The following is a 12,041-nucleotide window of genomic DNA, read 5'->3' as shown; positions in this document are numbered from 1 at the left end:
ATAACAATTTGTAATCAAAATTTAAATATTTTTCACTTTTTATCCACTTTCAAGTTTCAACAATAAACACTTTATACCACGAAAAACTACAGAACCAAAGTCAACGCTAGTACGTACTTTTAAAGTAATTCTTTCTATTGTAAGTAATTAACACTATACACGCAAAATTGTTGAACAATTCATTAAATGTCAGTTAAATGTGGCATTACGAAAATTTCTTTACTGTTTTCGACATAGTTCAAAAGTCATCACCAGAGGGCGTCTAGTTAATTTTATTTCCAAATTTCAAGTTAAAACAAAAAACAACCTTATTCCCAAGAGCCCACTACAGGGCCAAAAGTATTTCATTTTTTTTAAACACTCACTTTTGAAACAAAATAATGTTAAAAAAAACATCAATTTTTTTCAGTTTTCAAAAATTTTTTCTGAATTAAATAAAGCACTGACCGCATTTTAAAAGACTTTCCCCCCTACAGTCCGAATAGAAGAATGTATCTTGTAAATAACTTTCAAAAAAGTTACCTATAACGGCTGTAAAACAACAAGGAAAAAAAACACCAAGGAAAAAAGGAAAGGAAAAAAATCAGGGCCGCCTAGATTTGAAATAAAACAGTTTTTTTTTATTTAACTAATTTATTCCAACTAATATTTTTGCAATCTCAACGATACAAATGATCGGCGTGAATATTCGCCGCAATCTCCGACTCCCACTTGTCCCCATTATTCAACAACTTCTCCTTATTATACAACAACTCCTCATGCGTCTCAGTTGAGAACTCAAAATTGGGGCCTTCAACAATAGCATCCACCGGACACGCTTCTTGGCAAAATCCGCAATAAATACACTTAGTCATATCGATATCATACCGAGTGGTTCGTCTTGAACCATCAGCACGTTCTTCTGCTTCAATTGTGATGGCCTTCAATTAATTTTTTTTTTGTAAGAAAAAAAACAATGGAAAAAATATTAAATGTCCTACCTGAGCCGGACAAATCGCTTCGCACAACTTACAAGCAATACATCTTTCCTCACCTGATGGATACCGCCTTAGGGCGTGCTCCCCCCGAAAACGGGGGCTCAGGGGGCCCTTCTCAAAGGGGTAATTAATGGTCGCCGGTTCTTTGAAAATGTGGGCCAGAGTGACCGCAAACCCGCGGACCAGCTCAGTGAAAAACACCTTCTCAGCAGCCCTATCTAAAATTATTATTATTATTTATTATTAATGAAAAGTATTATTAAAAATAATTATTAAAATTATTATTAGTTATTTCAATAAACGCTAAGAATAAATCGTAAACAAAATAAAATAAAATCTAGGTGAAAATAGTAGACTTCGAGCTTAAGCCGAGCTTAACTTCTAAGCTTCGGCCGGCACCGAGTGCTCAGTTACGAAATATCAACTAAGCCTGAGCTTAGCATTGGTTTAACTAAGTGGCCGATTTTGGACGCTTAAGCCTTGGCTTATCGCTAAATATTAGCGTTATTAATATACATATCTTTATAATTTTATTAAAATCGTTAACAGATGAATAAAAGAAATCGAAGTAGCAATTTTACGTGCAAAGAAAAAAAATTGGTCAATTTTATTCCATATTTTAAATTAACACTAGAGTGTAAAAAAGTTGCTTGCTTACGTTCGATGAAAAAAATAAAAAAAAAACAAAAAAATACGAGTATGCAGACCAACAATGCTATAACTGGTGGAAAAAAAACTGCTTTCACAAATTTGGGAAAAAATTGTTTTTAATGATAGAGAACCAGTAAATTACCGGATTATTAATTTATTATTATTTTTTTTAATAAATTTCCGATCAGTTTGTGATGAACAAACTGAACTTGAACAAAAACAGTAATGAATCGAGGGCCATGCCATCAACATATAAGTTATTCTATTAAAATAAACTAGAAAAATGATAATAATAATAAAAATTTACTTATTCTTCCATTACATTAAGCAATATTTTTTAATTGCTGCATTGGAATCCCACAGTCAAGAAAAGAATTATTGTTACAATTATTGATATGTAAATATTTATGTGAGTATTAATAATATAGTACAATATATTTAATAGTTTTGCAAAAATTAATAGTTAATAATACTTATCCACTTAATTTAGTCAAGAAAATTTTATTATAATGATAATAATGACCAACCAAATATGTTAAATAGTAATAATTCCTAAATTAATCTTCTATAAAACAAAAAAAAAACATTAAATCAAGTAAAACTAGAATCAAAAGTTTACTGAAAAACTTAGTAAAATTGACAAATTCCTTATTATGAAAAAGTAATAACATTATATAATTATGGTCAACATATTTTTAACATGTTTTGTCTTGATGTTTAACAGTTTTGTGACTAGGATATTAATTATAAGTTATAACTTATAACCTTTTTAACCTTAATCGTACCTAATTGCCATGTCAGTATTTTGATTTTTTATTAATAATTGTAAGTAAAGTATCAATATATAACAAATGTTCATTACAAAAAAAAAACTAGAGTGCTGTGAAATTAAAAAATAATTGTTTTGTGATTAATTCATTCTCCCATAAACTTACTTTTTGGAAATTAAAAATATAACAGATGTTCATAAAAGTTAATATTATTCATAAAAAATGTCGGAAATGTCTTTTTTGTTGTTCAAAACATAACACATAGCCTTTGAAGACTATTTATGAATCTTGGGTTATAAATTCTATTGAGCTGGTTTAGTAGGCAACCAACAATATAATGGAAAAATTGTACTACGACATCCGTAAAAATGTCAAGGCAGAAAGATAACAGAGTTAGTAATTAATTGCTGTTATATTGTTTTTTTTTTTTTATTTTTTAGCCTAATGATGTTTATTATATAAACGAAACGTTGCAACTCGTTGATTTATTTAAAACTTTTTAAGGAAAAAATTTCAAATTTTGCGTTCACGCGTTCAGAGATCTCAGTACAGTTTATCCTTAATACCAAGCATCTCTGCTTAGCATTTATAATATTTTATTTAAAAGATGACTATTATTTACCTAGCAGTTTATTATTATCAAAAATCAAAACGCCTGTGAATTATGCAACCAACAATACAAACGCCACTAGTCCACTACTACTAAAAACTTATTTAATGTCGAAAAACGAACATTATGACTACAATACCGAAAACAATTCAATACCAAACATCCAAAAATTATGTTTTTCCCCCCAATTAAAGTTTCACTTACCGGTTACTTCGTTCAAACTCATGCCAGGCTCGCCCGGATTTACGTTGATGTAGTCGCCTTTCGACGTGCTTTTTAAGCGGTTTTGCCCACATGCTCGCAGGAAAATCGAGGGGCGACCTGAGACTGTTATGAAACCAAATTGAGGTTATGTCGTTCGACACAAAAAAACCGAACGCAAAACAACGAAAACACAAACCCGGCAGTAGCTACGTACCTGATCTACTCAGACTGTACAATTTAAGGGCCCCGGACATGTTTTTGATTGTTTTTTTCGAAATTAAAGCAACTTTTTTGACATTACGCACCTTACGTCAATGTCAAAATCGCTGCGCCATCTGGCGGATAATAATTTGTGTTGACAAATTGACAATTGTATGTCAGAGAGGTGTGGTGTTATCACTGTTATCAGTCGTAATTTTGCTCAAAAAAGCGGTAATGTCGGCGACGCTACGGCCCTACTTAACGGCGGTGCGGCACACCTTAACGGCCGCCATGTGCCTGGAGAACTTCTCCTCCCAGGTGGTGGAAAGGCACAACAAGCCGGAGGTTGAGGTTAGGTCCAGTAAGGAGCTGCTGTTGACTCCCGTCGTGATCTCGCGCAACGAGAAGGAAAAGGTGTTCATAGAGACGTCAGTGAACTCGGTCCGTATCAGTATAGCCGTGAAACAAGCGGACGAAATCGAGAAAATCCTCTGCAAGAAGTTCATGCGGTTTATGATGATGAGGGCGGAGAATTTCGTGGTTTTGCGGCGGAAGCCCATCGAGGGCTACGATATTAGCTTCCTGATTACGAATTTCCACACGGAGCAGATGTACAAACATAAGTTGGTCGATTTTGTGATTCATTTCATGGAGGAAATTGATAAAGAAGTGTCGGAAATGAAGTTGGCGGTGAATGCGAGGGCTCGAATAGTTTCGGAGGAGTTTTTGAAGAGGTTTTGAGGAGAGCGAGAGTGGACATGTGTACATAAGTTCTAGGTTTATCCAGCAGGAAGATTTATTTATTCCTAATTTCAAATACGAATTCTATTTTTACTTATTATATTGTTTCGCCAATAAATCGATCATTTTATTAAGAAAAATGTTTTTTTGTTGTTTGGACCACTGGGTCACTGGTACTACCAACCTCGAACACGAAAAACACCAAAGCCAATTTGGGGGCATTTCAGATAAAGCGTCCAATTAAGCAATAAATAATAAAATATATAAAATGAAGCTTTATATACTTATGAAAAATTCACTGTTCTTTTTAACTCTGAAATCGGATTCAAAATTTGATTTTTTAGTGTAGAAAGCCGGAAGTGAAATTTCAAATCAGAATTTCAGTAACTTGGACTTTTTTTTCAAAAAAAATAGCTGAAAGTAAATAGATTAAACACATAAGTGGCAAAATAGGATCTCTATTCCTTTAGGAGTACGTAATGTTCACAAAAGCGCGTTATTTCTCGCGAAAACCGTCCGATCACGTACAGTCGAACAAAGTGAAAATGACGCCTTAATCAATACACCAGTCCCTACTGTAGATGCAAACTTGACGTAGTTTTAAGATAAATTTTCTTAGAAGCCGGTTTATAAAAAGCGAAATAAAAATTTAATTCATACGATTTTTTCACCTAAATGTAATAGAAAATTTGAAATTTTCTTAGAATTCAGCGGAATTCCAGGTGGTTTGACCGACATTTAGAAAATAATCAAACAAAAGTTTTTTGTTCAGACTAATAGGATGTGATTTTTATATTTTTATTGGTTAATTACTCATTCCTGGGACAAATGAGACACCTGTAAACCGGTTTTAGGGCCGGTCATTTTCACAGAAAATAATAAAATTACAATTATATTATATTATTATATATTATGTATATTATTGAGATTAAAAAAGGTTATGAAACTGCAAAGTAAGAACATTAATAGGATATAAGATAGTAAAAATTGAGGAAATAATAGTTATTTATTTAATGAGTTTGAGTGTAAATCGGACGCTTTATTTCACGAGTGGATTTTTAAACCACGAGTGAAAACGAGTGGTTTATCATCCACGAGGCGTAATAAATGAACCGATTTACACAAAAACGAGTTGAATACAACATTTTATTCTTCGAAATAGACTCAGCACGGCTTAAAATTGCTTTAAATTTGTTAAAAATAATCTGACGTTTCGTACTGAGAAATGCCACACAGTTGTCAAAACTTCCTTACACAGGAGAAAAACCGTAAATTTTGATAGTGTCGAAGAATAAATAACATTAAAGACTATGGGTAAATTAAAAAACTAGAAAGCTGAAATACTGAAAGTCTGGGAAGCAAAAAATCTGTAGATGTAAAATAAAATAACTATGAAATTGAAAAATTCCATGAAATGATTTTAAGCTGAATACTATTAAAAAATTGAAAAAAAAATAGGAAAAATTAAATTAGGAAGATTAAACACAACTATGGCGTGTTTAAAACTTATTACAAAATAAAATAATAAAAAGGGTGTCAAATATTTCCATTTTTAAGAAAACAAATTAATTTCGAGTTAAAAAAAAACATGATAGAAAAAATTTCTTTTTTTAATAAATTGTTTTCCAAAATTAAGATAATAAGCTTTCTTTATTTTAAACTTAATTTTATGTAAAACAATAATATTGTAACGCCCAGTTTCTGGAAGCATATTTAACGGAGAGACAAATTTAAACGGTGATTTAAATCTCTGTTAAAACATATAGCAACGCCACCACTGGTAGGTTGGAAATATTAATATAGGTTTTGTTACGTTCCTACAAAAATGTCCGTTGTGAAGAGGTGTCCGGTATTCGGAGGTGTCAATTAAGGTAGTACCAGAAACCGGTCCTAAATGATTTAGAAAAATTAATAACTTACCTATTTTTCTTTTGCGAAATTTTTAAAATGTTATTATTTAGAACTAATCGTTATTAAATAATTCCGAGTTATTTACGTTTATGTAGTAACAATTCAAATGATTTTTTTAGCTTTGACATCGAAACAAATTAGATTTGAATCAGTTTTATGTTAGATCTGTCACTCTTATGTGGAAATTATGTTTTTCAAACATTGATGAACAAACATAGACAAAGAAAATTGCTGACTTTTCATGATTGTTAAAGTTTTCATTAAAAAAATAACTGGTTAAAAAATGACTGGTTTATTGAGGCGTCATTTTCACTTTGTTCGACTGTACAATAAGTACAGAAAAAAATATTGAAAAAAAATGGTCCAAGTTAATAAAAATCGGATATGAAACTTCACTTTCGGTTTTCTATACGAAAGAAATTTCAAATTTCTAATATGATTTCAGAATTGAAAAAAAAAACAGTAAATTTTCTATATAAAGTACCATTTGAAATATTTTGTTAATAAATTATTTCAATAACAGTTTCCAAAAACTTTCCAAAAAATTTCGCAATGTGTGCCACGGTAAGTTATCACAATTTATTACGAAAGTTTAGTTTATTTAACAATTTACATAAATATTATAAGATACAACGAAATATGTACACAACCGATAAAAAGTGCGTTAGTACTGACAAAATCGCTTAATAAATCGTACGTAATGAGTAAACGGAATGCACCTAAGTTAAAACGTGGACCTACTGTTAGAGAATCCCCAATTGGCCCAACTGAAACACCAACATTACGAACGCAAAACCACCAAATCACCACTTACCAAAGTTTGCTTTTGCTGCTCTTTCGCTAGAATTAATTCGGTTTGTTGCGGATCAAACTTACACACAGCTGCAATAACCCTTGCCAACACCATACTCTCCTTCCCTAGCATATAATTATACAAAACGTTCTTCAAATACTCGATTTCGGTCGAATTCGAAAGCTCCGAACAATGATTTAAAGTGACTAGAGTCTCGTCCAGCTTTCGGTTCAATTTCTCGTTCTGGTTTTTCAATTTTTGTAATTCGTTTTCGTAAAATTCAATCGAACTTCGATTCGTCAAATCGAGAGATTTGTATTGGACGATTTTCGTCCGCAAATTCTCAATTTCTTTGACGTAATCTTCTGATTTGTTGGCCGCATTAATGGGCGTGGTCTTCAATTCGTCGATTTCCTCCAATAGGAGTTGTTTCTCGTGCTGTAACTCTGTTAAGTGTTTTTCCAGTTCTGCCAACTGGCTTTGGTTACTCTCACGTTCGAGATTTTCAATCTGCGATAGCAAATTTTTATGCTTCGTTTCGTATTCTTCATTCTTCAATTTCAATTCTTCGATTTCGGTGAGCAAACCGTGATTTTCTTCCGAAAGAAAATTACTGTCAGACACAACTTGCGTATTTCTCGACTCGAGTTCGAGCACATTTTGCTTAAACTTCTCCTGTTCTTCCATCAATCGCACATTTTCTTCCCGCAATCGAAGAATTTCTTCCTCGAATTGCTTCACATAACTTTGAGCCGAATTTACTTCAACGATTTGTTTCCTCAATTCGGTTATTTGCCTCAACAATTCTTCCTTTTCTTCCTCCAAAGCCGAATGTTTTTCTTCAAATTGCTTCAAATAAATTAAAATCTTGGCGAGATTTTCGCGCTCAAGGGAGAATGTTTGCTCGAAATTTTGCAGCTTCTGTTCAAGATTATACAAGTGTTTATTGTCTTTGTTACGCCTAACATTATTAAGAGGCTCGGAAAAGTTGCTCAAGATTTTGAAGAAACCTTCGTTCCGTTCTTCAATTAGGTCGTTATATTCTTCAATTTTCCTCGACAGTGCTTCAATCTGGCCGTTTTTAGTCTTCAGATCGGCTTCATAAATCTCAATTTGGTGGTTTTTTACCGCCAAATTATTATTCGCTTCGTCTAGAAGTTTCTTCAATGAAGAAATTTCTTCCTCCATTTCTTCAATTTTCTTAAGACGCGACTCCTTTTCGTCCAGTTGTCTAACAAAATCGTTTTCCTTATCTTCAAGGAGCATCTTCAGTTTCTTCAAATTTGCTTCCTTTTCTTCCAGTTCTTCGCCCGCCTTAATACTATTCTTCCGTTCGTTTTCCAAACTGGCAAACAAATTCCTCATTTCTTCTTCCAAATTCTGTATTTTGAGCGTTTGTAACGAATTGGTTTCTTCACTGTCGGTGAGTTTCTTCACTAAGGTATCCCTTTCTTCGGCCACTTTAGCATTATTTATCTTCAATTCGTTGAGTTCTTCAGTAAGTGCAAAACCCGTTTCTTCCAAATGCTTCATAGTCTTCGAACTTTCTTCAAGTTTTTGAAGCAATTTCGCCCTTTCTTCGTCCAGAGTCGATTCTAAATCTTTCTTCTTTTCTTCAATGTGACGTTTTACGTGCTCCAATTCCGTAGTTAATTTCTGGTTTACGTTTCTTTCTTCCTCCAAGCTATGTTGAAGACTATTGTTCTTCTCCTCCAATTCTTGAATCTTCCTTTTTGTTTCTTCCAAAGTTTGCACTGTCTTCACCATTTCTTCCTCCAAATTCTGAATTTGCAACGCCTGTAATGAATTGTTTTCTTCACTTTCGGTAAGTTTCTTCAATAACGTATCCCTTTCTTCGGCCACTTTTGCAAGTTCTTCGTTTCTTATCTTCAATTCGTTGAGTTCTTCAGTAAGTGCCAAACTCGTTTCTTCCAAATGCTTCATAGTTTTCGAACTTTCTTCAAGGTTTTGAAGCAACTTGGCCCTTTCTTCATCCAAAGACAATTCCAAATGTTTCTTCTTTTCTTCAATGTGACGTTTCATGTGTTCCAAGTCCGAATGTAATTTCTGGTTTACGTTTCTTTCTTCCTCCAAGTTGTGTCCAAGACTATTGTTCTGTTCCCCCAATTCTAGAATCTTCCTTTTCGCTTCTTCCAAAGACACGGCTTTCTTCGCCATTTCTTCCTCCAAATTCTGGATTTTCCGCGTTTGTAACGAATTGGTTTCTTCACTTTCGGTAAGTTTCTTCAGTAACGTATCCCTTTCTTCAGCCAGTTTTGCAAGTTCTTCGTTCTTCAGCTTCAAAGAGTTGAGTTCTTCACTAAGTGCCAAACCCGTATCTTCCAAATGCTTCATATTCACCGAACTTTCTTCAAGTTTTTGAAGCAACTTGCCTTTTTCTTCATCCAGAGTCAATTCTAGATCTTTCTTCTTTTCTTCAATGTGACATTTGACGTTCTCCAATTCCGTGTTTAATTTCTGCGTAACTTTCCTTTCTTCCTCCAAACTATGTTCAAGATCACTCTTCTTCACCATTTCGTCCCTCAACTGCTCCACCTCCAAATTCAATCTCTCGTTAATCCTCCTTTCCTCCTCCAAATCCTCCATGAAATTCTTCTTTTCTTGGAGTAAATCATCACGTTCGGCCTCCAATCGTTTGTACTCCTCCACGGTACGTTCCAGAACCCTAGCATTTGCCTCCAAATGGCCCAATTTTAAATTTGCCGCCTGATTTGTATTCTGCAGTGTTGCCAACTCCTTTTCCAAACCCCCGATTTGGCTCCTCAACCGCCCACTTTCCTCAATCAATTCGAGATGATTTCGCTCCAAATCGTCATATTTCGTTGTTTTTGAGGTCAGTTGTTCCAAAATCCCGTCATTAACTTGCCTCAACTTGCGAATTTCTTCCTCCATTTCAAGAAGATTGAACTCGTTACTTGAACTTGACGACACTTCTTCAATTTTCTTCCTAAAGTCGCTCCTCAGCCTTTCTTCCTTTTCCTCAAATTCTTTGGCAAGTTTCTCCCGGATTTTTGTTTCGAGACTTAGGAGGCTCTTCTTCGCTTCTTCTCTCACTCCCTCCAATTGTCCTTGAATGTCTTGTATCTCTTTCTTCAGTCTCGAATTTTCCTCATTTTCGCGTCGGAGTTGTTCCATTTTTAACAATTTATTTTCGTAGTTGTTGCACTTCTGGGTTAGGGCTTCAAGTTTTTCGATGAGTTTCGTATTTTGGGTTTGAAGATTTTCGAACTTTCCGGTGCCCCCAGTTAGGGCTTCGAGACTTTTCTTCAAATTGCTGATTTCTGCGTCTTTACTGAGCAGTTCGTTGTGCAACTCCATTTTATTCTGAGCGAGGCTTAAATTATTCTCCTTCTCGCGTTCGGAAAAAAGGGCGATTTCCTTCTCCAAATTCGTGATTTTCGCTTTGTATTCTTGCTCCTTGGTTTGGAAGATGATCGAGTTGGCTTTCATTTCCTGGATTCGTTGGTTCAGATTTTCGATTTCGACTCTCGCGTCCGTTAAGTACTTGTTTAAAGTGTCGGGATTTTCGGTTTCAGGCGTTTGGAGAAGTTCGATTTTCGTTTGGAGTGACTCTATTTTGAACTGTTTTTCGTCGATTTCGTCCCTTAGTGCGCTTTCCAAGTGTGCTTTGGCCTTCTGTTCCAAGGCACACTGTTCCTTGAGTTCAGTTACCCGTCTTATTGCCTTGTCCTGTGTTTCCACTAATACTGATTTCATTTTGGCGTTTTCCCGCTCTAGGTCTTTATAGTGTTTGGCCAGGTCTGTGTAGCGCCCCCTGTACTTGTGGTAGCGCATTTGCGCTTTCTGAAAGGCTGAGTAAATCTGCTCCTTGCTCAAATGTCCCAACTGTGAGGAATTTGAGGCGTTGTCTTCAATTTCGCTAGCTGAGATGTCCAAGTCGGACTGGAGATGATACATGTTGGCGAAAGACTCGTATCGCGGTAAAAACGAGACGTCGCTAGCGATCGAAGAGTTGGAGTTACGCCGCATTTTATTTTCCTGAGGTGACACTAAAGACACATTGGTAAAACCTGATTCGAAGCTTGAGTTTGACGGTGTGGCATCTAAAAACCGTTTTCTCGAGAAAAGTGATAAGGAAAGGGGGCGATTTCATACCGTCTTCTGCTATCGAGAAGAAGTTTTCGTCTGAAGTTGAGGAATTTTGTAACCGGTCACTTACAGACTGTGTCAATTGCTGGAATCTTTGAGGAGAGCTTTTTACCTCTTCAGTTATCTTCTCCTTGAGTTTTTTGAACATTGTGAAACGGGGCAAGCGAGAATTTTAACAAAATAAACAAACACTCCTATAACCTTACAATGACGTGTCAAAGTTTTGACAGTAGGTCAAGGGGACTGGGCAAAGTAACCTACTTTAAAAATTTATTATTAGTAATAAATTAATTTTGGGGGCAAATGCACACGATTTGGGCCAGAAGAGTTAGATTTGCGTGTTATAAATATGTCAAAACCGCGCCTATCACTCTATGGGGGTAATGGATCCACCGTCTTTTTCGTAATTTTAAGGAAAAAAAAGGAAATTTTATTGGGATTTTATCACATCATTGATGCGTTTTGTTAAATAAAATCAAAACAGTTTGTTTGGTGTTTTAATAATTTTATTTAGCCATTTTATCTACTCATCTAAACAGTTCAGCCTACTCTAGCGTTTTATTTAATAAAGGTCACCACCCTATTTAAATAAAAATCACCAGATCCGAGCTGAAAACTTTTTGGTTTTGGAGGATATCTTGTTTAAATGCATTAATTAAAGGTAAAGTAAGTTTACTTTTGATTATTTTAGGCTTATTTTCATAGTTTTGCTAAAATTTCTTTAATGATTTAATAAAACATCCATTTTAATAAAAACATTAAGTTTTCGGCTTATAAATGTGCCTTAAAGTTTGATAAAAATAAAAATAACACCATTTTTTTCATTTTATTTATTCATTTTTGACGAAATTTTGGACCTAAATTGGTGTTTATTTAGCCTTGTGACCTCAAAAACATGCTTAAACATAATAATAACATCACTTTGGTATAATTTGGTAAATTTGTGGTTTGTATTTGACGAAATTTTACAAAATAATATAGTTTTGAATTAACTTTGGCGATTTTTATGTTCATTTTAACAAAAATTTACAAAAAAATGTTCAGTAAAATAT

The 12,041-nt window shown here is 34.2% G+C and overlaps 3 protein-coding genes across 3 annotated transcripts; 1 reads left to right on the top strand and 2 right to left on the bottom strand.

Annotated features, from left to right (window-relative positions):
- Nucleotides 1-613: 613 nt before the first annotated feature.
- On the bottom strand, nucleotides 614-3,529 carry ND-23 (NADH dehydrogenase (ubiquinone) 23 kDa subunit). The gene is made up of 4 exons (NM_001170844.1): nucleotides 3,427-3,529; nucleotides 3,213-3,335; nucleotides 981-1,195; nucleotides 614-920 (listed from the first exon to the last, which is right to left on the bottom strand). The coding sequence occupies exons 1-4, from the start codon at nucleotides 3,464-3,466 to the stop codon at nucleotides 660-662; spliced, it is 639 nt and encodes a 212-aa protein (NP_001164315.1). The 5' UTR covers nucleotides 3,467-3,529; the 3' UTR covers nucleotides 614-659.
- Nucleotides 3,530-3,647: 118 nt separating this feature from the next.
- Nucleotides 3,648-4,154, top strand: Arpc4 (Actin-related protein 2/3 complex, subunit 4). The gene has a single exon (XM_961644.5). The coding sequence runs from the start codon at nucleotides 3,648-3,650 to the stop codon at nucleotides 4,152-4,154; it is 507 nt and encodes a 168-aa protein (XP_966737.1).
- Nucleotides 4,155-6,643: 2,489 nt separating this feature from the next.
- On the bottom strand, nucleotides 6,644-11,223 carry Golgin245 (Golgin-245). Its single transcript, XM_008196642.3, has 3 exons — nucleotides 10,996-11,223; nucleotides 6,880-10,943; nucleotides 6,644-6,832 (listed from the first exon to the last, which is right to left on the bottom strand). The coding sequence occupies exons 1-3, from the start codon at nucleotides 11,135-11,137 to the stop codon at nucleotides 6,809-6,811; spliced, it is 4,230 nt and encodes a 1,409-aa protein (XP_008194864.1). The 5' UTR covers nucleotides 11,138-11,223; the 3' UTR covers nucleotides 6,644-6,808.
- Nucleotides 11,224-12,041: the final 818 nt, after the last annotated feature.

This window comes from Tribolium castaneum, chromosome 8, assembly GCF_031307605.1.
Source record: "Tribolium castaneum strain GA2 chromosome 8, icTriCast1.1, whole genome shotgun sequence".
NCBI classification, from domain to species: domain Eukaryota; kingdom Metazoa; phylum Arthropoda; class Insecta; order Coleoptera; family Tenebrionidae; genus Tribolium; species Tribolium castaneum.
This window is presented reverse-complemented; position numbering and strand designations above follow the sequence as displayed.

Coding starts and splice junctions, on each gene's coding strand:
- ND-23 (NM_001170844.1), bottom strand. CDS start 3,466: ATGTCCGGGGCCCTTAAATTGTACAGTCTGAGTAGATCAG. Junction 3,336..3,426: donor GTACAGTCTGAGTAGATCAG/GTACGTAGCTAC, acceptor GTTTCATAACAG/TCTCAGGTCGCCCCTCGATT. Junction 921..980: donor AAGCGATTTGTCCGGCTCAG/GTAGGACATTTA, acceptor AATTAATTGAAG/GCCATCACAATTGAAGCAGA.
- Arpc4 (XM_961644.5), top strand. CDS start 3,648: ATGTCGGCGACGCTACGGCCCTACTTAACGGCGGTGCGGCACACCTTA.
- Golgin245 (XM_008196642.3), bottom strand. CDS start 11,137: ATGTTCAAAAAACTCAAGGAGAAGATAACTGAAGAGGTAAAAAGCTCT. Junction 10,944..10,995: donor CTTCTCGATAGCAGAAGACG/GTATGAAATCGC, acceptor AACGGTTTTTAG/ATGCCACACCGTCAAACTCA. Junction 6,833..6,879: donor AGCAGCAAAAGCAAACTTTG/GTAAGTGGTGAT, acceptor TTGGTGTTTCAG/TTGGGCCAATTGGGGATTCT.